Raw genomic sequence first — 27,983 nt, 5'->3', positions numbered from 1 at the left:
CAAGTGCTATATGACTAATGACATACAGACACTACATTTTTATGAATTTTAAAAGAATCAAATATGCATGAATATTATAATATTATAATATTATAGTACATTAAAAAGTCTTAATATGGATTGAAATATTCTTTAACCCTTTTTTAAGGCTAGATTTTATAATTATCTCCCGTATAAATAATATTCCAATGCTGATTTGATATATTGTGTAGATTCGATGATTTTTAAACTGCCCCCTTTGCTAGTTTTCTCTACCAAATCTTTATTGTATTTTGACGATGATGATGATGATGATGATGATGATGATGTTGATGATGATGATGATGAAATTGTGTAATCTCCATCAAGTGTTTTGTTTATGGTCAGGCACTTTTTGTCCTTGTCGACTTGCCATAAAGCATCCGGCTGTGAGCACGTTCTATGCGCGTTTGCGTCACGGATGTGCCCACGTGCGGATGTTTATGCTCCTCGTGCACGTCTGGGAAAGGGACACGCAGATTGCGTGGTAACGGACCAAGGACAAAAAGTGGAAGTTGAACCTATGATTTAAATTGACAATAAACTGACTGGAAGACCGAAGAAGTAATAAATCAGGATTTGTTTTCTTTCTTTGAGATTGTCTTGATTAAATACTTTGAAATGAAAGTGGTTGCTATGGTGCGTTTACATGACATGGGAAAATATCATGCTACATTGACTTTCGAAGCATGTATTGCTGCTTTGATCACCGCATGAAGCATAAACTGTGAAAAAAAGAACAACTTGTTTCATTTGCAGCTGCATGAATGTTTTTCCTTTTGACTGTCATTGTTTGAATTATTTTGTGGTTGTTTTCAGAGACTTGGTATTCATAATCACTTTCAGTGCATTTGCTGATATTTGAAGTCTTTTTGTAGATATACATGATTTTTTTAAGGTTTACATTCTGACCATTTTGTATGTTCTTGTGACTTATTGTTTCTACAAGCTGCTTCTGGACAGGATGAACAGTATGGAAACAAAGGGAAATGAGCCAAATACACTTCATACCAAATAGTAAAACTTGTCAACAACCTGTTAAGCGATACATAATTAAACATAGGAATATCAATTACAAACACATATATCATACAGCAAAGATAAAGGGCCATAAATTCCAAGTTACCAATACATTTGGGGGATTTGGGGAAATATGTTAATCATACATTTTTATCATCCGTGTTAGTTTGATAGAGTTACTTTGGGGCTATTAAGACACACATCCTAAAGACACAGGAATTCAGGGAAAATTATAACATTTTAAAGATAAAAGGCTCACTTTTCCCATGTGGTTCAAACTGAGGAAACGTACACTAACTGTGAAACTGGCAATTTCAATTTTACTTCGGTTCCTGAATGCCTCGCGAGGAGGAGGGGGCGGCCGCTAAATCCCTCCCCGGATTTGACACACGCGCACGCAGCTTGTGCTTGTAAACAGAGGCTCACACGTGACACCGCCGCGAGCCGAGCCGCATTGTCTGAACGCGGACAAAGAAGGAGCCACACGGCGCGAGCATCGGGGCAGGTGAGCGGCCAGGTGTCATGGCAACCGACGTTATCGGCCACGAGACGAAGCCGCCTCGGCCACAGCGCGGTGTCCGCGCGACTCCGTCCGCCTGAACTTCTCCATGTCCGCGGTCCATCCGCCACAGTTCGCTGCGTCCTTGGCCGCTCGCACGCAGCTGGCAGCGGGGCTAACAAAGCCTTTGTTTCGAAAGCTAATTTCCGCGTTTCGTTATTTTTCGCAGGCGTTGCGTTAAATATTCACTTTTTTGGGGGAATATTTTGTGGCTGTCGTGAGTTAGCGTTAGCGTTTTAGCCCTCGACGCGAGCCGTCTTCTCCTCCAGCTTTAATCTACGTGTGCTTGTTTACGGGCTGGATGAGATGTCATTCACCATGGAGGATAACTTGGAGTCCGGATGGGTCTCCGTCCGGCCCAAAGTCTTCGACGAAAAAGAGAGACATAAATTCGTTTTTATCGTGGCCTGGAATGACATCGAGGGAAAGTTCGCCATAACCTGCCACAACAGGACGGTGCAGAGACGGAGCACTCTCCTGGACGTCGACGCCGCCGCCCCCGGTGCGTCGGTGGGTGAAAAACACCCAAAAAGTCCCGTCACGGCCAAGAAAGACGAAGTGTCCCAGGCGGGTAGAGCCAGACCGCACTCTGTCCCGAAAGGTAAATCCTCCACAAACGCTCCTGCTGGGGATAAGCAGGTGTTAAAACCGGCGTGCTCACAGACGTTCGTTAGCCACACAATGGGGTCCTGGGATGTCGTGACCCCCAAAGTGGTAGATATGGAGATCCTGGACCCGGTGGACCTCCTCCCGTCCCCGGAGGACGCTGACCCCGCGGATGGTGACCCCAGCGGCCGAGAGGACTTCAGCTGGGCCGGGCTGTTTTCTTTCCAGGACCTGCGGGCCGCCCACCTCCAGTTGAGCGCCGTCAACTCGGACCTGGAGCCGTGCCTGCCGTCGTTCCCGGAGGAGCAGTCCGGCGTGTGGTCGGTGCTGTTCGGCGCCACCGCCGGGATGTCCCAGCGGGAGACGGACGCCCTGTGCTACCAGCTGCAGGTGTACCTGGGCCATGCCCTGGACACCTGCGGCTGGAAGATCCTCTCCCAGGTGCTGTTCACCGAGAGCGACGGCTCGGAGGAGTACTACGAGAGCCTGAGCGAGCTGCGGCAGAAAGGCTACGAGGACGCGCTGGACCGGGCCAAGAGGCACATGCAAGAGGTGAAACACTCTGTCCATGGCATGCTGGGGGTGTTAAATATGGGGGTAGTACACGGCTTCTCTGTCCTTTTGTGGTGATTTTTGTCTCCCAGATGTTTAAAATGAATATTTCCAATTATACATTTCCGTTGATTTGCATTTCCAGCATGCATTTGTAGCTGTTTTGGGATACATTTCTGATAGTTTTGGGTGTCATGCTTCTTTTACTCATCTTATGGATTCTCATTTCAGGCTTTGTTTTGTGGTCCCTTAACTTTTTTGTGGCCAGTTTTTAGTCTTTGTGGTTCTGTCAGATGTTGGTGTTTCTCATTTGTACGCAGTCTCTTAAAAACATGATTGAAAACTCAAGCTCCTTATCATTATGTCAGTTTGGTGGTTTGACTGACTGGTCACTGACGACTTGTTACACTGTGGAGTGAACTGGAGCATTTAGTGTATTTAATACCAGGTTGACTTGACACCAGCAGGTGTCGATGAAGGTAAATGAAGATATCAAGCATTTGGTGTGATGTTGTAATTACATTCAATGTGAGTATGAATGTAAGACTGTTGGTTAAAGATTAAAACGTGTAGATTCAAATTAAATCTGAAAAACTTAATTGTGACAATCATCAGTGATGACAATGTCACATATGTTTTGTTACATTGCGCTGCTTTCTTTGCTGCTAACCAAAGAACTCCAATCTTTCTAGTCTTGTAAAGTAAATTTTGTAACAGGTTATCATATCATGAGTCGCTCTATAGTGTCAGCCCTCAACCAAAGATGCAAACGCAGCAGATTCACAAGATATTAGGAAAAACCGGCGACATCACCAGAGACTGAAGCTCCTGAAACTCTGAGAACAAGGACTGAGAGCGAAGTAGATGCTTCACAAACTGCCATTCAGTTTGAGCATCTCTCAGCATTTATGTTCGCAAGGCACAGTTCATGAGATACTTTTACTTTGAACCTCAGAAAACATGAAAAACCAAGAGTAGATGAGGAGAAAAAAAGCCACATTCCAAACAGCAAGAGTAAAATGAGAGCAATCTAAAAATTTGGTGTCATAAAAGACAAACAAAAACATCTTGGATTTTGTTTAAAAGCCACTGAACTTTGCCAGCTGAACATCACATGTGAAGGCTGGTTTTAAGCTGGCTGACCGCAGACTGGTGCATGTAGTTTGGGAGCATAATTGAGCCTCATGGTTTGCTGCTCATTCTCCTCCCTCTTCCTCTGTCCGCCTCCTCCTCCTCCTCCTGTGATCTACCATCTGTTGCTGCACGTTCGCAGGCCAGTAATATGATCTGCTCTGGCCAGACATCACACTCCAGTTGGCTGAGCGGTCTGAAGGGAGTTGCACAGAAAGAAAACGGGGAGAACAAATAGAGGTGGAGTTACAGAACTGATGTGTCATCACAGCTGCCGAGGCTGTTTCAGTGTTATCCCGGGCAGCCGAGGAGGTATATTTAGTTCAGCAAGCATGCCAGAGTATGATATGTTTTAATCTGTGTCTGTGGCGATTGTGCCAAATGTTACCTGGCTGTAGAACTAGATGGATGAGAAAACAGTAGCACATCAGACACTCTGGTGAAGGCTGGAGAAAACAGACGTGATCACAGATGCTCTGTGGTTTTGAGAGGAAACAAACAAAGCCTTTAGGCAAAATCTTTCACCTCTGCCACTGCTTTGTGCAAGTGACTGAAGCACAAAGCTCAAACAGCTGGCTGAGGGCTTGGCCGACCAGGAAGAAATTATTCAATGACAGTGACGTGACGTCTCATTTGTTTCTGACAGGGAAGGTGGTGATGAGTCTGTTGTCCCATCTGCTGTATACAGCTGGACCTTTTCCCTTATTTAAAGATCTACAACCTTTTTTTTCTGTTGCTTTTTATCTATAAACCTGAAAGATGTAAGAAGAAGTTGCTTCAAAACTCAAACTCCCAAAACTACATACTGGACTGTCCTGTTACATCAAAGTATTAGATTTAAATAAAAATATGTGCAGATTTTTTTCCTATACAAGAACAAAAATAAGTGTTTTGTTCATGTTTACAGATTAAAAAAAAAAAGAAAAGAAAAGGAAGAAAGATGGTTGACATGATTGTTTGATTGCTGAACCTGTAGTGGACTGTTGAAAATGAGCACCAAAAAAAGATTAAAAACAGATTCCGCATTATACCTGTTTTCATGCATTATTTGATTTGACTGAATCATCAATTATTGGAGAACTAAATATTATTATCATATTAAAAACAAGTGATGCTTCAGTTTTCTTTGCTGCTTTATCCAGCATTCGATTGCTTCGTACTGGAACCATGCCCAGCTGACATTTGGGTGAAGGCAAGAACAGTCTGGACAGGTCGCCAGTCTACTATAGCAGGACAGACATGCTATCACACACCCAGTTTAGAGTCTCACAAAACCCATGGTTTGACAGAGACAACATGCAAACTCCTCAAAAACCCCTAAACTTATATTTGGACTGAGGATTTTCTTTTTATAAGATGAGAATCCCAACAACTACAACACAGTGCAGCCAGGAGCTCCAGACTGAACTTTATTGGGTCAAAATCATTTCAAAATTCTCACAACAGAACATTGAACTTTAACACAGACACGTCCCGACATGGAATTGAACTGGCCTTATGCGGTAAAGTATAAAATGTATATAAGTTCCCATGTGGCAACTAACTGTATTACTCAGGCCAGCTCCTTATTATTGTATGATTATCAGTCCATGATCAGCTGTAGAGCAGCTTAGTTGTTCCATTCTGTTTCTTTTGTTTTATGTTTAGACACTTTCCTTTTATATTCCTGCTGATGGTGCATTTGGCATAAAAAGTAGTTGAGTCTGTGGTGGAAGGTGTAATGATTCGCTGTGGTGAGTCCTTTAGGGAGTAACTGTATACAAGCGTAATTTGTTTTCTGTTTATAGTGAAAGTTTGGTTTTTATTGTGTTCTTGTCACCAACCAGAATGTGTGACACAAAGTCAAACTACTGTGTGTCCTGGTCGTCGTCGTCTTCTTCTGTCTAGCTGGCCCATATGTTCACGTCTCGGTGGCTTAAATCCACCTGAAGTTTGGTTTAGTGGTGTAAAAGCAGACTCTGTGTTCTTTCTGTACTAATGCGTTGACAATTTCAAATCAGACATATTTCCAAGGTTTACTTTTCAAGCTGATAGAATTGCCATTTTCTATACTGGCAAGTATGTGGAACACTGAGGACAAAATTAATAACAACTTGATTTTTTTTTTTTTTTGTTTTTTTTTGCAAAGACAGAATTACTAGTTTACCCATAAAAAAGGTTTCAATCAAATGTAATGCTAACTTTTTAATTTTTTTTTTAGATGTAGTTATATGAAATATGTTTCCATTATTTTGTTCAAGGCAATCATGGAAATCTGTCCACAAACGGATTAAGTACATCACATTAAATGTAAACTACTTTAACTCATAGGACTGAAAGAACTCTTTGAGACCTCGTTCTAACTTTAATTTAATTCCAGGTGTTTTCTTCTGTCTCCTGGGCACTAAGTCCACTTTTAATAAACATTGACTGAAAGCAACGTACCGTGCACAACAACCAGAGTGCTTACATGATCCAAACACCTGATAGCTTGAAGTCTTGCTTTAATGTCATTTTAGTGTTTCACTCGTAATAAAATTAGAGTTAATAAAGTCCTCCGAGATGGAGGAGTGTGAATTATGGTACTGTAAAGCTGTAAAATAAATTCTTTGAAACCATTTAGAAAGAAAAATGGAATTGTTTCGCAACAAATGTTTGTAATATTCTTTCAAAAATGTGAAAATTTCTGTCTTTCAAATGAGGAATATTGAAATTTTGACACCTAAACACTTGATTTAATCCTGGAGGAAATTTTAGAAATCATTCCAGTTGTCATAGATAAGCAGGCTGTCTTGGGACTTTGGTGTGCACACAGTCACTATCAATATTTTCTTCTTATCACAGTTTAGCCTTGGGATACAGCCTCAATCTCCTGAGCCCCGACCCCCCGTCCCTTCTCGCAGATAACTGGGGCAGCTGTGCAGAGAGATTGAGTGGTGGTTTAAAAACTCCATGGACGTCCGCCCTGCCCCTGTCAATTATTCATCAGGCACACTTTTGAAATGGTCCTTTATCAGCGGCACATTGTTAAATGTTATCAGGTCGACAGATTTGTCTACAGTGAATGTGATGCAAGGACAGATGGAAGTTACAATTTAAAGCTTTTGTCGCACTCACTGTTGGTTTTTGCAAGTGTAGGTCAAGCAGAAAAACCAATAAACAGATGAAAAGAATCACAATTCTTTCTTTTGATTTGTTTTCCAAATTTAAGCAAACTCCAGTCATGTATTTTTTGGGTGTAGTTTCAATTGATATAAATGTGCTGGAAATGACCAACACTCTGCCTTTACCTGTGAAATCAACAGCCAGTTGGTTTTTAGAAATCTGTTCTCAGGCGACAAAGAGCGGGGACTGGGCCGACATGTTTAATTTTTTTTTACTCAAAGTATTGTGATAAAAAGTCAAATTAACACATTCAAATCTTGAAGAACAATAAACCAGCCTACAGTATCAATTATGGTTAGAAACGTGGCCTCTTTAAGCCTTTTTTTGGTTTCCCAACCTGAAGAGGCATCTTGTTCCTTGTTACATTTGTATTGGCAGCTACCATAAGTGCCAGTTTTACTTAAAAAAATTTGCTATTGTGTAGATTTGCCAGTGGTGTTTAGAATCTTTACAACATACATTTTATTTTAGGAAATGTTCTCACTTTGTGGTTTGGTTCCCTGGTTTGAGAAGAATTAAAAACGGTGACATTTTGTGTTCCAGAATGGTTGCTTTGTGTTTACACTGGCATTTTGAGCACTGAACCAGAAGATAACTCACCCTAGACTTCTAGACTACAACTCAGCGATGTTGTGGGCTGAATGCATCGCAATGCACGTGGGACGATTGGTGACAATTCTCCGAGAGCCGATCAAGCGCTGAAATGAGTCAACACAGCAGCAGGAATTTCCCAGTTTGCACATAACAATTAGGATCTGCTGCGGGGATACGACAGTGTGTGTGTTATGCCCATTGTGTTTGTTCCAGTTAGGAAACTTTGGTCTGCGCTGCATTCAGGCTTTGACAGTGTTCATAGTTGTGTGTGGCCGTTCCCTCCGTGCGATGCTGGGCCAGCACGCCTGAACTATCTAAACTCGCTTAAAGTCTCCAAAACTGGCAACCTGTTCTAGACCGTCACACCTCAGGGTTCTACAGCCAATCATATGAGTTCCTGAAGCTGATGTCAGACACAAACAGGTGACGTCATGCCGTGTGCAGAGGGCCACCAGCTGTGCGCATGCCTCGACGGTAGCAGTATTCCCATCGTTCCTTATTTTAATATATATTTCACTGCATGTTTCAACTCCTTTTGCCTCGATCTTGAGGATATTACACTGTAATTACTCCAAAGAGAGTCACTGACACACACCAGTATACTTCTCCCCGCCGTTGGCTTCAAGAAGCTTGTCGGGCTAGCAACAGTAACTAAGCGGGGGCGGGGCTTTCGCAAAAGGTCATTTGTAATGATGGCAGCTAATTCTTCCATTGTGCACATCAATTCAATAGAACTGGTCAATATGTGGGGGAAAAAAAGAGGAATTTCCCCAAGGGGATTAACAAAGTATGATTAGTTTAATTAGAATTCGTCTTGTCTGTAGTCCTAAACTTCCGATGTTTGGTAAATTGAACTGCGTCTGACTTGGTTTGCTCTTGATTTTCAAGCCTTCTTTCTCTCCTTGTTTGGATGCTCACCAGGATTTGGGGTTGTGGTTTTCACACCTACACGAATAGAACCGCACTATCGCAGCAATTTGTTGAAATGAGACCGAATATGACGGGTGGGAACGCACCCTCTGACCTTCAGATGAGACAAAGAAAAGCCCTGAAGAGAGGAAAACAGGAGGTAGAGGGTTCTTTCTGACATGAAAGAAGTTTATTATTTCAAGGTTGGAGTTACCTCACAGTGCGAGTATCCCAGGTACAACCCTCTGCTCTGAATCCTCTCTCTGCTATATTTGCATGTTCTCCCCTTGAATAAACTTTGATTCAGCTCAGCACTCCGGTTTCCTCACACAGTCTAAAGATGTGTGTGTGTACCGGGGATCAGGTCTAACCTGACAGATGTTCAGTGATTGGATAAAGCATGAATTGAAGCTGTGTTTGACATTGAATATACTGAAAATGCAGTCACCCTGTTTATTTAAATTCAGTGCCTGTTTAGTTTTAATCTTCTTTAGGGTTTAGTCATGTGTTTTAGCCTCGTATCACTCAAACCACAGGGATGCGATTTGATCAGATGACCGAGAAATCACTCGTGGATGTGTCAAAGGAAACTTTAACCTGCAGCTCTTTTAGGAAGGAAACGTGTCTGTCCTCTTACCGGATGACTACTAAGTCTTCAGATGTTGTCTTGCGCTCTGTTTGGTGTGGCCTCTGTTATATTGAGCAAGTGCCCACAGTTTGTTTCGGTCCTAAAGCAGCTGACAAATGAGTTTACTTTTCTGCCTGCAGTCAGTCAGTGGGACAGCATGTTGACACAAAACACTTTTAAAACAAGTGGGCGCTGTCACTGATGTTATTTTAATTTTATGTTTCACGTGTTTAGTAGCAGTCAAACTCAATTGTGTGCGCAACACATGCACATGTTGCAGCCAGCTTTGACGCCTTCGAAAACTTGAAATTTAAAAAGTTGGAGGAAAAACCATTTGTCTGACATCAACTTGACATTTTAAATGAATAAAGACCACAGGTTGTCTGGATTTTATGCAGCATGTCTGTCGCTCCATAGCTGCTGGACTCATTAAGCATTTCACTGCCACTGAATTGCCTTCAGTTATTTTTAACAAGCGTTTGAGCAGCGTGTCTGCTCAGATCACAGTCGAGGCGTGTTCTTCCTGTGTTGTATCTCAATGAAAAGGCAGGCGGTGGAATGATGGAGCCGGCTGACAGGAGCTGGTCCTGATGACAGGGCTGCAGCGGCTCTAATGTAGTTCACATCACCAGGAATGTCTTGTAATTACACACTCGCTGCACAGCGCAGTGCTTTCTGCGGACCGGACGCTGAAGTTTTGCAATTCAAATCCATGAAAAATGAAATGCACAAAAAGTTGCATTGTTTATGCTAACTTGATTTCTGGATAGTGAGCAAAACACATCTTCCTTTCAGCATCAGCATTAATCAACCTTCCTTATTTTTCACCCGTTGACTTAGAGCAGCAACTGACTTTTCTATGTGGAGTTTGCGTGTTTATTTTTGAGGTTGGTAGTGAAATGCTTACTCCATGTGTGCGTGCGTCCATGCGTGGCATAAATGAGGCTTACATGTGGCTCCTTGAAGACAGAGAGTGTCAGTGTCACTTTCAATATTGTGAAATATCCGCTAAAACTACTTTAAATCCTGATGGAAAGGTGATCATTTTAGTGTTTTCAAAACAGATTTCTTAAAGACACATGAACATGTTGATGTATTTTGCTGATGTTTCAGAATGTGTCATTGTTTAATTTACTCTGACTTGATGCAAAAAACAGCATCAAAATAATCACAATTGATAATGTTTGGTTTCTATTTTCAATTAACTAATTAAACTTACAAAAAATCAATTATCATCTGTGATTGACTCGTCAATCTTAATTTTTGGACTCATCAAAACTCTGTTATCCTGCTGCCCTTGAGATAAAGGCACAGCAGCTGCCTGGCAGACCATTACCAACCCCTGGGTTTGGCTATGCAAAAAAATGAGGCAGCAGGAAATCTGAACGTTGCTTTAATTCTCAAAGGAAAAGAGAAATCGGTCCAGCTCAGCCAGTCATCCTACGGTCCTCTTGTAGTTATTTCTCAGTGAAATAACTCACATTTCTCTCTCTGGTTGCCGAGCCTGTGCCCGTGCAGGAGCGGGATCATTTCGCCCGGGGGTTTTCCTGGCTGCGGAGCGAGAGAGAGCGTGGTTGGTCAGTGGCTGCGGAGCCAAGGTAAACAGTGGGAGCAGTGTTGGAGCTGAATCGCGTAGTGTGTCCGCCCCGGTCCCCAACGTGGAGGGCTTCGGAAAAGTAGCAGCCCGGACTTCATATAAGAGTCTCTATTCATATCTGTGGCTCTCGGAGGAGAGAAGAGCACTTTATCCACCGCTTTGGACGACGGTCGGGCGGTGGTACATTTCAATATTATCAGAGGCAGACGTGAAGGAGAAGTATTGTGCTGCGGGAATCGGAGCTGCCGGTCCCTGAGAGCTGCGAGATGAATTGTATTTTCTGTACACAATAGCTGTTTTAATGGCGTTTTTCGGGAACAAAGAGGAGTCTGTGGACAGTGGGGACATATGGTATGAATCAGCAACAGTTGGGGCAAATTTATTCTCCTTGTACTCTGCTCATACTGCGTGTTTTATAGTATCATTTCTGACCACACACACATTACCGTGCCTGCAATTTACGCTTTCACATGCATACGCTCCCACACTCTGTACACTGACTTGGACTTTTTATCACTGTACCTTTTGAAAGAGAGCTTGTTCAGGGCTAAATGCTGCCATAAACTCCAGTTTTATATTTGAACTGGCGAAGACCGCATCACAGCCCTTTTGTCCATATGGGTATAATACATTGATTGTAGAGATGAGTAATTTAGTTCTCCATTATCAAAATATTTCATGGTGTTTTTGTAATAGCAGCATTTTAGTGGATATTTTAGATAGATGCATCGATCAGGTGCACCAAGAGTAAAATAGAAGCTTCTGCGCTGAAGCAAAGATGTCAAACATTATGGTGTTATTGAATGATTTAAAGTTTTCCTTTAGTCACATAATTTATTTTACAATGTATCTCAAGCACTCCAAGCTGTCCTTGAAAACATTTTCACAGATTACCATCAGTCTGAACTGTCTCCACTTCCGCCCAACAAGCTGCTCACTGTAAATGACAGTAGAGACTCTCGGCAAATTATTTTGTGAAAATGCTCATTTATGTGGCACATTTTAAAATCATCTAAAGTATGATACATTTTTTTTAAGTCAGACATTTGCGAAACTAAATTGGAGCAAAAAGAAAAATTTGTACAAGGTGTAAAAATAAATATAAAAACATAAAAATAAATAAAAAAAAACGAGGTTAGAGGGAAATGTTTGTACTCATGTTTCAGTCTGAAAAGACACTTTTTGACTTGAGGCTTTTTTCATGCTTACAGCTTCATTCTTGTTCAGATCTCGCAAAAACTAAATTACCCAACATTCAAGTAGCATTGTTATAATTGTTAATAGGGACTCCTTACAAACCTTACAGCTCAGGTTTGTGTACATTTCTCTGAGACTTTGTTTTGGTTATTTCATGGGATTTCTTAACTGAATAAGATCAACCACTCCGAGTCGTGTTGCATAACATTTAAGTGCATTATCTTGCATGTTGTAACTCCATCCATTTTTCTGTTCATTAATAGCTGCGTGTCGTTCCTCTCCCCAGGTGTTGGACAGGCACCGGGTCTCGGACAGCATGGTGGATCTGCTGCAGCTGTACCCCGAGGAGGACGAGGCGTACGGGGAGCTGCTGGAGGCGACCACCCAGCTCTACCACTACCTGCTGCAGCCCTTCAGGGACATGAGGGAGCTGGCGATGCTGCGGCGACAGCAGATTAAGGTAATACACACAAGGACATAGATACAAAGACCATCTGTTTTAGGGCTTGATTTAAGTAGGTTTAGCTCTCGTGTACGGCTAGCTGCTCTGTCCCGAGATACACTCTGACCGCTTGTTATCAGTTACAGTTTGGATTGTGTGACGGGATGAATTGTGGGAAATGATCCCTCAACCGCTGCGCGTAACCTCCTCCACTGAGTTCACCAGTCAACCCCGAGCGACCTCGCCCGCCACGCACGTAAGCTCCATCGGCGTTATCTGCCGAGGCTCTGCGCTGGCGGCAGTGGCGGGGTGACCACTCCGTGCCACGCTTCAGCTTTGCCTCTGGGGTCTGTGGAGGGCAGAGGATAAGCCGGAGAGGCTTTCCCCCCCCCCTCCACCCAGAGCAGCTTAACAACCAGCATAAGTATTATTACAGCAGCCACTAAACCACTCGGTAATTCTGCAGCCTCAGCACCCTCTTCTGTTTTCCACGCTCGTCCTGCGCCCCGTCCCCGTTGCCTTTCTTCATTAAAGGCTTGAAAAGGGACATAAATCCACGCTCTTAATCTGCACTGTCTCACGGCTTTCACGGCGTTGACACATGCCTCGTTCGGTCAATAGGTCGAAGTCCTGCGCTTGTTTAACTGGTCAGCAGGAAGACTTATTAGACCCTCCAGAAAAACGCGAGCAAAAATTCTTGATTATGCGTACTTAAATCCCAGATTATGCGAGCTAAAATGCTTGATTATGCAAGTAAATATGCGGGGTTTTTATGCCATTTTATGCGGTAAAATTGCGGACAGTTGTGAATTATGCTAATATTTGTGAAATATGCGAAAAGATGTCAGATGTGTAGGTTGTGGAAAAAAAGTTGATTCTTCTCCTACTGTTACCAGACTACCACTAAATGAAAAAGAGCAATTTTAAAGATATTCTATGATAATCAGACATACTAGAAGCAAGCTGCATCCCATTAAGTGCTGGCAATGTTGAAATTATTTTATTTTATCAACTTAAGCATGGCTTAAACATAAGATCACAAAAAACATTCTTCCTGCCGAGTTATAAATTGAGAAAATCCACCTGCTACAATGTTTTCAAACTGTTTAAACTCAACTGTTGACCATAGGCTTTAAAACTCTAAAAATAGAGCTGTTAATGAACCAAACCAATAAATAAACAAATAATAGTTTAAGAGACTTATTGCACCTTTTCTGGTAAACCTGCTCAGTATTCTCTTTCAGAACCATTAGACAATACTGCATTGCTATGCGATACCTACAAAACAAAGTGCATACATTCAGCAACAAAATAAAACAAAGTGCAATCTCTTTGTACGTCAAGTGCATGACAAATCAGGAGGCAAAAATCTAGATCGATTCATTTCCTTTCCCTTCTCTCTCTCTTAAAACAATGCAGAGTTCACAGCTTATGAAAACTTAAAAAACAAAAATTGAGAGAACACAAAATAAATCAGCATTATTCTTCATCATCAATCCCCTCTTCATCAGCCTCCATGCACTCCTCCTCCTCCCATTCCTTCTCCATCACCTTCTCTCTCTTCTCCCTCTCAAACGCTCCACTCCAGATGCGTTGGTTGTGGCACAAGAACACCAATGCCTTCAAGTTTTGATTGGTTGTTGACCTCCTCCTGTTGCTCAACACCAACTTGTAGATACTGTTGCTCCTTTCAGCATCTGCTGAGTTGGCGACAGCATCTTTGTATCTGCGTGCCAAGGCAGAAAGAACAGGAAGTCTCTCCTGAAGGCCATCCCAGAACACATCCAAATCAACCACACCAGATTGTGCAGCTCTGAGTGCTGCTGGACCCAGGGTTGTAAGATAACCAGTAAACTCTTCTCTTGGCACACGAGAGAAACCTGGAATGGCCTTGTAGCTTTCCACAGAGTCATCCAGGAATGCAATATTACGTGGATCAAACACCCTGACCTCCTGGAAAAATGCAATGGCTGGCTGTCCGTCTGACATGTACTTGTTGAGCTTTTCTTCAGCATTGACATATGCTTCACCAACTGTGCGGAGGATGTCAGTCTTTGTGGCGTGTGGTAGGTCAAACCCACTGAAGTATTCGTCGCATACTTCCAACTGCAGCTCTTTGTTGGCAGCAATGACCACCTGCAGGTCCTCCAGATAGTTGAAAATCTTTGTGGTCACTGGACGTCTGCTCTCGAAGATGTCTAGTAGACTGATGATGTTCTTGCACTTGTCAGCCATGATATTGATTTGCACATTCAGGGACTGAGCCAGGTTAGGGTCTTGAAGCATCTCATGGAGTTTCTCCACAGAGTGTGGAACACTTCGGCCACACACCTGTGAATGAAAACCATACAGAGAGACACAAAAGGAAAAGAAAGTGATTAGGCTTGTGTGTGTGTGTGTGTGTATAGGGGCCTAACTAGCTGAGAATAATTACTGTTATATGACACATTCACACATTACACACTTACTTACCATTGTTTCCATCTCGATGAACTCCTTGTAGAGTCCAAAGTACTCTCTGTGGTAAAGTACGGCAAAGAACCAGGAGTTCCACCGTGTTGCACAGGGGTTTGGAGGCATGGCAACCCTTTTTCTTGGCAGCTTGTTTGTCATGAAGGCCAGATAGCGTCTCTTCCGGGATCCAGCATTGAAAAACATCTGAGAGAAGCTCACCATGAAGTTGTTCAAATGATTAAAGGGTTTGCGAAAGGCATTTCCAATAAGGTTCATGATGTGTGCCATGCATGTGATGTGCAGTGAGTTGGGGTACAGTGCCTGCAGAGCAGCTTTGAATGCCTTTTTCATGTATGCTGCGTTATCTGTGTCAAACACAATCACATCTTCATTTTGAATGCCAAAATCTTGCAGGCACTTTACAACAGACACAGATACAGAAGAGTGGTTACACTCTTCAAGGAACACGGTGTCTGCAAGGTAGGCTAAAATGCGACCAGAATTATCCTTCTCGAGTGGTGCAAGCAGGATGTTAAGCACACATCTCCCCTCTATATCTGGAGTCTCATCAAATATCACAGCAACAGGTTTTCCAGTTATAAGTGTCTTCAACTCCTCTTTTTTCTTCTCATACACTGCTGACAAGTATTGCTCCTGAAGTTGGTGAAATCCTGGAATGGCACCACCATTGATGACATTTTCCTGGAGGAATTTCCTCATTACAGGATGGTCACTCTTGGAGAGTGGAATATTGACTGCAGTGCAGGTGGCAACCCAAGACTCACAAAGCTGTGAAAAAAAAGATAATTTTTTTGTTAAACTATTGAGTTGTCTTATTATCTCCATTTCTCTCTCTGTCTCATCTCACTAACCCCCTCACACACACACACACACACACACACACACACACACACACTATCACTGAGGTTAAAGCCTTTTCCTCTCCAATTAAATATATGCAATATTTAAAACAGCACCTGTAATTGGGATATTTAAAAACAACCCATACACACTCTCTCTCTCTTTCTCTCTCACACACACACACACACACACACACACACACACACACACACACACCTCCGTCACATTCCTTTTTTATTAGTTCGTGATTTAGCTTAAATTGTTCCTCACCTCATTTCTCGTTGCCCTTGAAAGGGTTTTGGAGGTTGCTGCCTCTGTTAAGGTGAGTTGTTTGGAGCTTTTTTCCCCGTCAGCAAGCCTCTTGGTGTGCTTTGCGGTGGCGAAGTGTTGCAATACGCTGGACTTTCTCTTGTGCTCCAAAACCAAATTGCACGGGGTGCAGAAAAGTTTACCCCCGCTTTCATGAAGTATACCTGGGTACTGGTTAGCCCGGTCTCTGGCTGAAATATTCGGTGGCAAATGTGACGAATTTTGTCTCTTCATTGTTTTCTCCAACTTTCTTTGAGCGCCTTGCTCCCATGAGTGGGTTTGAATGAGAATGCGCGAAGTGATGACGTCAGGCCGGGCGTCGCGGAAATTGTGACATCAGGCGAAACCATTTCTCATTTTTTTCGCCGTAAATGTGAGATTATTGCGGGGATTATGCGAGCTTTTGGAAAATATGTGGCCTCTGCATAATCAGCGGCAAAACGGTGATTTATGCGTGAATTCATGCGATCGCATGATCGCGTTTTTCTGGAGGGTCTAACTTATAGGGGATTTCTGAACAAGTGCACTCAATTATATTGAGTAATATAAAAATTCACTTTTCTTTTCACTTAAAGAGGAATAAACCTGCAAACTGAGTTATGTCAGCTGGCTGTTTTTATCATTATCATTCTATAATTGTGAAGTAACGTGAACTGCTGATTTTCTTCATGGCTTTTAGTGTTACTTGTGCCTGTTTAAAGCCAAAAACACATTAAAGGAATGGTTTTATCTGGATTTTGAAATAACAGAAACGTCTTTTGTCCTCAGTTTAAGGTGACAGAGGTCAAAAGATGTCAGTCAAACTGTGTCGTCAGATTTCAGTTGTGTTGCCAAAATCCGACTGGATTTTTTTTGGATCGTCGTCACACCCGTGAGGTGATCTGAAGCGGAAGGAAGAGAAAAGATCAGGTTACGGCCTGGTTAATGTGTCATTCCCCGTGACACTTCAGCATATGATTAATCTCTGTCAACCAAACGCCACAGTAATACAGCGAGGCTTTACATCACATGAGAATTTCAGCAAATAATGCTACGTGCCGGATTCCGATCACCCCAGAGGGAACAGATTAGCACGCTAGGAATCTTGTGGTGACAGTTTTATCAGCCAAGAACACACCCAGCCTATAAAATGTATAAACCGTGTCAAAATGTCTTTCTTTGTGTAAGTTCAGAAAGATACTCCAGACATATAAAACACTGATCTGTGACTGCGTCTTTCTGCCCGTCCTTGTGGATTTCCAGCTCTACAAATGAGCCACATTCACAAATAAATTGTTCCAGTATTTGTTTTTAACCAAACCTGACCTGAGAGCGAGCACATCCTCAATGTAATTTGCGGAAAAACAGTTGTAAAGCACCTTAATAGGCTCCATGAGGTCCTTCTGCTAATCCGTCTGCGTCCGGGGCAGCGGGGCCAAACGGTAATCAGCCTCGCCTCTTTCACCTCTCGTAGGGCCTTTACATCAGAGCAGTCCGTTTTCAAGTCAGTTTTAAACCTGAGCAGGGAGTTGTGGTTTTTTTTTTTCTGAGATCATTACAAACTACACTGTGGTCTGCGTGCTGTGGCGGCTTCGCTTTTTTCCTCTAATGCAGGGTGATTTGAAAAAGTTGTGTAACAAATGGACTTTAAATGACAGTAAGTGAATTCATCCTTTAGAGAAAGGACATCAAAAAGCGAATTCACGTGGAGCTCCGTGCTTCAGTCGGCGCTGAACATGTGGCTCATCTGGAGCTGCCGGGTGCCCGTCTGACTCCGAGGTGAAGGCCGACCTGGCAGGTCAGCCAGCGAAGAAAGTGTGCCAGCGTCAGGGAGCGAGGCAGAGATAACAAGCTTGTTTACAAAGTGGGGCAAACGACGGGCAAAACACGACCTTACACTGGTTCAGGTTCAGTGTGACACGCTCCCAGGTGCTTTTTTACCTGCACTCATTCTGTCCTGATCTGTCTCTGTGCCCGTTTTCACTCTCTTTCTCTAATAGACAGTCTTTCTCCCGCCGCCGTCTCGTGAGTACTTTTCCTTCTCTAAACAACATTCTTTGCACAGCATGCTCATCCAGCATGGTGTCACTAACCAGTCACTGTGTGTGGGAGTGTTTATCAATGCCTGTTTTGATGATATTTAGGGTTTTGGGTGGTTCTAAATTAAGAGATGAAACTGAATGATCAAAAATCTCTGAGGAGAGCTGTGATATTTTTCTCACAAACGACACATCCCATATAAGGATCAGAAGTGTCGTCCTCGTCTTGCCGTGGAGCACCGTTGTTTCCCCAAACTATTAAAAACACATCAGTGACTCACTCTGGTGCTGTAATAAACATTGGCGTTGTGGTTTATTTGGAGTCATAACCGTATACACAAATACTGTTCATCAGGGACACAACCGTTGCCTCGTTCATAATCAAAAATAGAGACTCGTATTTTAGCAATTACATCTGAGAGGTGAGACACCTGTTGTCTCTACGAAAATGTCAAAAAGCCTGAACAGCAACTTTTTTTTATTGTTCTTCATGAGCTGATGAATCAGCTAATGGTTTTCTCAGTTTACTGAATCATACTTTGCACTCAAAGCTCAGCAGACACAGCAGAATGTCTTGTGTTGTCATTTGGCTTCAAGCATATAATTAATAAACGTTTGGCACTTTTACTAAAGAATGGACTCTGGTCCTTTATGTTGTACAGTCTGGCTCATAACTCACATTGTCATAATAGACAGAAATCTTTTAGCTGGTTTTATGCAGCAGAGAGGGTCTCATGAAACTTCTGCTGCATTCTGGGAATTGTAGTGTCCAGCTCTGTTAGCTTTGGCCGGAGGGCAGCTTTAGGCATGATTAAGTTCTACATTTTCTGGCTTTATGAGAGGAGATTATGACATGATACCTCAAAAATATGAACTGTACAATTTATTCGGTGTGAATTTCAGATAAATCCATGTTTTTACTGTGAAGCTTCGATGTTAAGAAACTTGATCCAAACGTGTTCACAGCTGCACGTTTGCCTGAAGTTTTTTTCCTTTCACTCTGCTTGTTCTTGACTTTCTTTCTGAATATTTCTGGGGAATTTCTCAGAATCTACTCTGCGCACGAGGCCTGAGATTCCCAGCTCCACCACCTGCTCCCCTCGGGGCCGATCCAACGGCTGCAAAACAAAGCTGCATGCAAATGAGCCCCCTCTGCGTTTGGCGGGACTCTATCGATGAGCCAGGTGATTGCAGGGATCCTCTGCTCTGTGGAGGAGAGTTCGAACAGGACGCCATCATTTACATGCAGTTTGCATCCCGCCTGGCGTCCTGAACGTGAGGAGCATGACAGGGAAGCAGCCGGGTGTCAGGCGCTCGCTAGAAATCGCGGGTCATTCGGACGTCGTGCGAGAGCGTGTGAACGCACGTGGAGAGAGCGATGTTAAACCCACCGCAGAGCCTCTGGCTACACGCCACATCACCATAATGAACCTCACTTAAAGTTCAGTGAGGAGGACCACAGGCATCCGACGGTTGAGGGAAGATACATAAAGTATGTCTGATCTAAGTCTCTGAGGCAGCATTTCAAGATAAGCAGCCACTTCACAATCTGTGAAAAATATGAATAAGTTTCATTATTGCTTTTATTCTGACCATTAACGTATTTAATGTAATGAATCAGTGAAAGTATTGTACAAACATCTTGCTGAAATGTGGAGGAAAGTACTGTTTTTAAGTCATGAAACACTTTTAGTGGGACCTCTCTTGAGCTGAAACCATCAGTTCATCGATCAACAGACATTAAACTAATTTTTCATGATCACTTGTTTGGTCTCGTTTGAAATCCTTCGACTTAAGCCTCCAAAATATGACACTTTCTCACTCCTTTGTTCATCCACTTCATTCACTTCAGTATCTTGTGAGCTTTAGGTCCAGACAAAACAAGAGATTTTTGATTACGTTTTTGTGTGAACACCCCAGTGGATAATTTTCATCACTTTTTACCGAATAATAGAATCGGACAGATGCCGAATTATCTGAAATAATGCTTGTTTTCATCCCTGAGTGAACTGTTCAATGTTTTCTTAAATATTTACATAGCTGTGTGCTCTCTAAAGTATCAGAAAATGGTGGGAACTCAAACATTTTCTAACATAATTTTATTATTTAACTCATTTTCTATTCAATTAATTATGTACATTTTTGATTTTGTAGCTGTAGAATTGCCAGAATGTTCATTTTTCCCAAGGTCGCTTTTAATATCTCTCACTTTGTCAATGTTTTTGATGTTACAAACGTGTGAATCCTGTCTGTGATTTGTTTTGTTGCGAGCAAAGCTGCAGTGATGGAATAGTATAAATAGAATAAATGTGTTAAGAAAACACATCTGTGCGCTCATCATAAGCGCAGAGTTCAACTTCATAGCAGTAAAAAACAAAACAAAAAAACAACCCATTACTTCAGCTAACAGCTGACTTTGCTGTGCAGTCTCTCTCTTTCATCACAGCTTTTATCCAAAACTTTAAATCAACATTACATTTATTTTTGTCTTCACAAGTACACAAAAAAAAAAAAAATCCTGTCAAACACAATAAATCACTGCAAATTGTAGATAACATTATTTGGATAATTACTGGAAAAATAGCAGACTTGTTGATTGTTCTTCCTTTAGCTGTTATTGTCTCATTACAACATTATAAATGAATATCTTTTGTATTCCACGATAATAAATTAGGATGGGGATAATTGTTAATTGCCGCCTTTTGAGCGGGTCTGAGTCAGTGAATGAACTCGGCAGATGGGCCACATGAATGAACTCCCTCTCGACTGAACAATTCAACGGGAGGTAACTGGTGAATGGTGCATTGTGGGATGGCCCGGTTACGTGTTGGAGCGTTGCAGTGCAGGTGTCCCGTTTCCTGTAAGGTCAGAGGTGGTTCGTGAATTAGAAATGTGTCTCGGCTGTAAAGTAGTTTTAGTTTTTGCCCCGCAGTGAGCTCCAGCTACGGTTTCGCACCAACAGCTTTACTGCATAGCAACAGTTGTCAGGGTGGTCCCCACTACACCTGCTGTGTTCCCCTCCATCTGTTACACACACACGCGCACACACACACTCACACACATCCTGGAGCTCTGTGACCTGGACTGGACTAAATGCTGAATGTTGATTTGTCGATGATAATTCAATACCAGTCAAACCCACATCTTGTTTTTATGACAAGAAATATATTTTGATAAAGAAAGACACACAGAATCATACAGCTGTCCATGTTGATTACTAGTAATTGTTGGAGTTCTCCGACTTCTCTTGGTTAAATTAAGTTTTAGATCCAATCTGCCGCGTCCTCATCCTGTTCCGTCTCAGTGATCTCCTGCCTACTCCTCCCGTCCCGGGCATTTCAGTTGTAGCGTTTTAAAGCCGTTGAACAGATTAGCGACAAGGTCCAGCACCTGGAGCTGGCTCCTGTGTTTGTTTCCACTGTATCATCACCAGGTCTCAGTCTAATGCGTGTGTTTGACCGGCTCATCCAGGTTTCCGTGAATCGCATCCAGCTTGTTCCTCTTATTTCTGAGCACCTGTGTTGTCTCTATGCAAAACACCATCAACTGAATATTAGACCCTGTAAAATACCTCACCTTCTCACACATATTTCCATAAGCTAGACGTATTACTCATTCATTTTCCTTATCTTGATTCTTTGAAAAGTAATTGTTTTTCCTTTTTAATAATTTTCTTATCACACTTCCTGCTTTTTCTTTGTCTAATTTTCATTTTCTGTAGTAGCCTTGTCCTTCTCTTCCTCCTCCAACTTTATTTGTCTTATGTGCATCCCTCCACTCTTTCCTTTCTCCTAAGCTCCTCCTCCTCATTTGTCATCCTCTTCTCGACCTTCATTCTCTTTTTCTTTGCCCTCTTCTTTTCCATCTTTTAATCTGTGTGCTTCCTTTCTTTTCATCTCCTTAACTCCCCTTTTTTATCTCCTACTTGTCTTCTTCTCCTTCATCTTATTCTTTGTTTCCCTCTGCTTATCGTCTTCATCTGTTTCTTCTTTTCCTTAACTCGTCCTTCTGCTTCTCATCGTCTTGTACTTCCGTTCTCCTTATTGACTTCATCTTCTCCTTCATCACTTGTAATCTTTCCTTTCTTCTCCTACTCCTCATCCTCTCCTCTCTTTTCTTACTTTACAGTCCTTTGACTTCATCTTGTCACCTGTTTCTACTTCTTTTCCATCGTCCGTCCTCCCTCCCTTCGTCTTCAGTGTCAACTCTTTCTTTTCTTCATCTCTTTCAACCCTTTGTTTTCTCCCCTCTCTCTCATTGATCATTTCTTCCTCAGTTTCCGGAATGTCTCCTCATTCTTTTCCTTCTCCTTCATCTTTTTTCAGCTTCATTCTTTTGTGTATTTTCTTCTCTTCTCCAGCTCCTTTTACTTCGTCTCGTTCTTCAACCTTTTGCCTCCCGTTCCTTCTCTTTCACTGAAGCTTCTGTTTCTGATCTCTCATGTTTCACGTGCTTCTTCCTCTACTCCTTCCCCCTTCTGCCAGTTGCCTCTTTCTCCTCCCCGTCTGCTGTTTATATTCTTTCTCTCCTCCTTTTAACCCTTTTCACCTTTTTTTAATTATATATCTCCTTTTCTTATTTGTTGTCCCTCTTCTGGTTCTCATTGTCTTTTTCTAAACTTAGAATCTATTTTTCATCTGTTATTCTTCTATCTATTACTCCCATTTTCCCATTTTCTCCTTTGTCTTCTTCATTCCTATGTCTTCTTCTTGTCCTCCTATCCCTCATCAATCTCTCTTCCACCCCATCTTTTTTCTTCACCTTTCCTCCTCTCCGTGCTCCATGTCCTGTTTCATTCTCTTCTCAACTCCTTTTCATTCTCGGAGGCAAAACACACAATTCATTTGTCACTTTCAGTTGACAAACCAAATGTTCATTCCAGTTTTATCTTTGAAAGAATCATTAAATAAAGTGTGAACATGTTCAATTTTGACCCACCAACAGTTTAATACCCAGTTCTAAAGGATTGTAATGGTATAAAACTGATTAGCCGAAAATAGCTTTTTTGATAAAAGTGAACCTGTTTAAAGGATTAGCTGATTGCATAATGAAAACATTCCCCAGCGCATTTGTTTCAAGTGAAAGCAGAAATCCAAACAAGGTTCTGGATATCAGCTGTGTACTATTTGGCTGTACCAGCTGCAGCTTTTTTTTTTTTTTTTTTTTTTTTTTTTACACTTTTAAATTGTTCTTTGTTTTTATTTTCACTCTTAGAATGAATGTATTCGTTGGAAAATATGCTCCCAATGTCTGATAAAGACTTTCTAACAGCGTCTGGAAGTGACTCGGATAAACGGTCTTCTCTTGCTATTTTAACCAAACGAGATAAGGACCACCATGAGAGCGTCCACGCTGTAATTCCTGCACTTAACCACGTAAACCGGCGTCACTTCTATTTTCAGTGAGTCCAACACGTCTGTGTTTTGTCACCCGGCAGCTGTTGACCAGAGGAGTTAGCGTCTCTCCCGGGCGCTCCCCTGCTGGTGAATGTGACGGTTGTTAGCAGGTAACAAAACATATTTGCATCCTTGGATTCAGGGAAACAAAGTGGAGTATAGATGGTTTGATATTAACCCTTTAACAGACAAGTGATCACACTTGGTTAAACCACTTGAATCCAGTTCTTTTATAAAAACAAGACTTTATATGCCCACTTTTGGGCTGTTTGAGGAAACTGGAGTGTGTGCTGAACTTCGCCCTCCTATCCTCAGGCTTTAGCCTGCTGTTCTGAAGGAGCAGCTGTGTTTCTGCTTTGCATTAAACCAGTGGCGCTCGCTGACAGCCTGCAGTCGCTCCGATTCAGAGACGTGTTGTCCCCGGCGACCTCTGCAACAAGTCAAACACAAAGTGAAAAGAGACGATAAGCAGCAGATGTTTTTAAATGTCAATGTCACCTGGTCTGAATGATCCGCTCACGGTCACTTCTCAATGTCACCTGCGTCTCTCTGACGATTAAATTCCTGATCTGCTTTTCCTGGTGCAAACTACAAACTGTGTGTTTTGAGTTAACGGATGCCCAAACTGTGAGATCATAGCTAAATCAGACTTCAAATTTCATTTGTAAAGTCATTCACTCTCTTGTGACCTCTCTCCATCCTGGGGTTTTCATCCCCTCCCTCTCTCTCTCTCTCTCTCTGGTCTCTGATGTCATCCCCCTCCTCCACACACACACACACACACACACACACACACACACACTCCCAGTCTCACCCCTAAACCACTCCCTGTCCTTGTGCCTCACGTGCAGACGCACACACTCCCAAAAAACACAAAGCACAGAGTCTGCTGGCTGACATTCATCAGGGCTTTTGAGGTTTTTCCTGGTGATTGCTCAGATCTTGTTTATTTTTGAGCACCTTACACACACATCTGCTTTGCATTCACAGATGAATACATGAATATGTGCACACGGGGGCCCACGCCGAGTGTTTGACTCTAAAGCTTGTGTACATTCTGTTCCTCGTGAGGGAGGGGAGGTTATGTTTTGGAGTCGACACCCTGGGCCTTTACTCCACGTGGCAACACTTTTTTTTTTTTTTTTTTCCCCCCACTCACTTCAGTTTCTGACTGCGTTTCACATGGCCTGACACGAGCCGGTGAGAAAGTAGCTCAGTGTCGCTGCACCACGTGATCCAGGGCGAGAGGCTTCTCTAATGCAGCTTTTTATCCATTGTTTCCAAAAGCCCAGTAGGACACTGGGTTAGTGTCACTGTACAACATGCACAGACTTGTCCTGGTTGCCTCTCACTTTTACCACCATCTGCTGCGACTCGCTGGTATTGCAGAGCACTCAGAACTGGTCTTTATTGTTTCAAACTGTGCGATGTGAAGTGCATGTGGGTGCTCTTCAAACAACCGAAAACCTTCTGGTTTGTCCTGTTTGTAATTAAAATTGGTTTCCCTCTTTGAGTCACAAAGTTAAATCTCAACCCACTGACACAGAACAGGTATTTTTAGATTCAGTTGATGTTTGCAGAGATGTAATTATCTCTCATGGTCATAAATCTGCAGTAAACTTTCTTGCTCGCTGCAGAGGGCAACGCCAGGTTTTCTTTGACTAAAAAGCTGGCTCAACAAGCTCTGCACTTGTAACTATAGACAATGGGGATCACAGAGGTGGTTGTCAACTCGGTTTGTGCTCCAGGCTCTGTTTGCATTCCTGCGAATGAGGCAGAGTCGCTAATTACACAAACCATTGTCAGATCGGTGCTCTTATGAAAAGCGAAGTAACAGGGAAGCATCTCTGAAAGAAAACCAACTGTAACATCAGAAAACTGGAATGGAATCAAGCAGGAAGCTTTTAAACTCAGCTTGGTGACGCTTTAATAGAGACGAGCTGAAGTTACTGGGATTTTCGAGTGTTTTTACTGTTTCTGTCGAATGATAAAGTCCACGATAAACCGCAGAGGCCTTTATCATTTCATGAAATTGAAGTAAATTTGATCAGCTTTGTTCTTTCAGTAGAAATAATGAGCTGGTTCTTGTATGTCAGAATAAAAACATGGAGTCTTGGACGGTCTGCCGGATAAGCCCGCTCATCAACACCCTGTTAACGCCGCAGATAAGTCATTGCCTCTAACAAGAGTCTCTTTATTCCGAGTTATGGGCCAAAGAGGTTTACTGTGTTCTCAGCACTGCTGCTCTCCTTAGACGCATGAGAGACTCGCCAAACCTGTGTGGAGAGAGGATTGGCCCAGAGCTGAGGCTTTTACGTGCACTCAATATGATAACCTTTTCCATATACGGTTATCTATTTGAGGATTTGTTCGCATGCTGCTCGACTCCAGGCTCTCACACACATTCCTCAGATGTTGCCTGAGCATCATGTCACTCCTGAACTTGTTGAAAATTACACATTCAGAAGTTCTTTGAACACTTTATTAATATTTGAGGAACACAATAATACTTTCTACATGGAAATCAGTAATTATTAGCACTTATCTTGACTGTATTTATGTAAAAAGAGAATATACACGGCTGTTATATTTACTTTCTGTCACACAGTTTGAAACCCGTGCGCTGCACCGGCTGATCTTTGTTTTTGTTTTCTAACAACCTGCTTCGACTTCTTGTCAGATCTCCCTGGAGACGGAGCGCCTGGGACCTCGTCGCATCGACAGCCTGAGGAAAGAGGACGAGGAGTGGCAGAAGAAGGCCCACGCCGCCGTGCTGTCCATCCAGGACCTGACCGTCAAGTTCTTTGAGACCACGACTCGAGCGCAGAAAGGTAAACACAGACTGCCGGCATTTCCTGTCTTTTAGCAAAATGAGTCAGATTGTCTGCGCTGTGACCTCTGACCCCTTTGTATTGACTGTTTACTTCATAACCAAGAGCAGCAGACATCACTGAAAACAAAGGTTTCCTCAGTTGTGTATCTGGTTCAATACTTTCACGCGCACACAAGGTGAGAGGCTTCAGAGTTCCACTTTGTGAAAGTATTTTAATCCTTAAAGCATCTCAGCTATGAACTGAAAAGAAATATGTGCCCTGCTTTTGGTTTGAGGAATTTTGGAAAGAGCCGAACAACTTTTCTCGAACTTGTTAGACTCAGGGTCGTTGGTGCTGACGATGGGTGAGGGCACGTCTTCAGTCCACATACAGACAGAGAATCACAAACACACAATCGTCTCTGCAAGAGTCACCAATCGACCTCAAATGCTTGTTTTAGAACTGTGGCAGGAAACCAGAGCACCAGCAGAAAACATGTCAAACATGTAAACTCCTCCCACACAGGCCCCGTGGCCCAAACTGAACTCAAACCTGAGATGATATTTATTCATTAAGATTTGGAATTCTTCACTGATAGAAGGTATATGCCAGACACATAGCACACTGTAACAATACTGAAACAATAGCAATTGCAGCAGGAGGAGACTGAAGTGCACAATAAGAAGATGAAATATTAAATCATGTCTGACAGAGATGTGTTTTGCCGGGTGTTGCAGCCCTGTATGAGCGAATGCGTGCTGACCAGAAGAAGTTTGGGAAGTCGGCGTGGACGGCGGCGGTGGAGCGCATGGAGCGGCTGCAGTACGCCGTCTCCAAAGAAACGCTGCAGTTGATGAGGGCCAAAGAGATCTGCCTGGAGCAGAGGAAGCACGGCCTGAAGGAGGAGGTAAGGCTCGGTCTGCCCATGCTGTGAGATCCGTCCTGTCACTTTACCCAGGTGTGCTCCTAAAAAGCTTTGGATATTCAGCAAGTCGCTGAGAAAATAAGAGTTTGGAGTGAGGAGAATGGAAGGATGGTGAGATAATGTAATGGAAACGTGATCTCATGACTGTGGCATCCTGTGATGAAGGGATGAACTTCCTGCTCTGCAGCAGCGGAAGTGACTCACTGGGAAACGGGCTCAAGTCAAACGGCACACGTGAAAAAGCCGTTCGCCTTAAATCCGGAGCAACTCGGTTCTTGGAAAGATTGACAGGCAGCGCTTCGGGCCCGCATGCTCCGACACAAAAACACAGTCGTGCCGTGCTCCTGGAAGAGGCTCCGGCCCGGGGCGTTTGACCTCGTGCCCCCCCCCCCCCGCCGGAGTGTCGTAACCGCGCGCCGCTGTGCTCCCAGATGCAGAGCCTGCAGGGTGGAGAGGATGCCATGCTGCGTCTGGACCAGCTGGAGGCGCTGTACTACGAGCTCCAGCTGCAGCTGTATGACATCCAGGCCGAGGTGCTGCGCTGCGAGGAGCTGCTGCTGACGGCGCAGCTGCAGAGTCTGCGCAGACAGATGACAGGTGAGACCCGCCTCCGTACCTCCAGTGGTATTTATGTCTGTCAGGGACACACTGTTGTTTTGGAGGCGCCTGTCTAGAAGGAAAACACAGCCTGAATGACACTTTGAAGTAAAGAATGTCAGAAAACATTTTTCTGAATATTTGAAAAATGTTAATAAAATGTTCTCAAATGTCTGAATATCATAATGTGAAACATCTGAGCTTCCGTGAACT

The 27,983-nt window shown here is 42.9% G+C and overlaps 1 protein-coding gene across 2 annotated transcripts in view; it reads left to right on the top strand.

Moving 5' to 3' along the window:
- The first annotated feature begins 1,479 nt into the window (after window positions 1–1,479).
- The window catches only part of LOC115384687 (junction-mediating and -regulatory protein-like), a 39,195-nt gene continuing 12,691 nt past the window's right edge, over window positions 1,480–27,983 (top strand). For both annotated transcript variants that reach the window (XR_003930929.1, XM_030086929.1), the window contains exons 1-5: window positions 1,480–2,755; window positions 12,242–12,415; window positions 26,116–26,266; window positions 26,986–27,155; window positions 27,605–27,770. Coding sequence is in view for 1 of the 2 variants with exons in the window: in XM_030086929.1 (XP_029942789.1) it covers window positions 1,904–2,755; window positions 12,242–12,415; window positions 26,116–26,266; window positions 26,986–27,155; window positions 27,605–27,770 (1,513 nt within the window). In the remaining variant the exon portion in view is untranslated. The remainder of the gene's footprint in view (window positions 2,756–12,241; window positions 12,416–26,115; window positions 26,267–26,985; window positions 27,156–27,604; window positions 27,771–27,983) is intronic.

The sequence above is a fragment of the Salarias fasciatus genome, unplaced genomic scaffold (assembly GCF_902148845.1).
Source record: "Salarias fasciatus unplaced genomic scaffold, fSalaFa1.1, whole genome shotgun sequence".
Taxonomy (NCBI): Eukaryota; Metazoa; Chordata; class Actinopteri; order Blenniiformes; family Blenniidae; genus Salarias; species Salarias fasciatus.
This window is presented reverse-complemented; position numbering and strand designations above follow the sequence as displayed.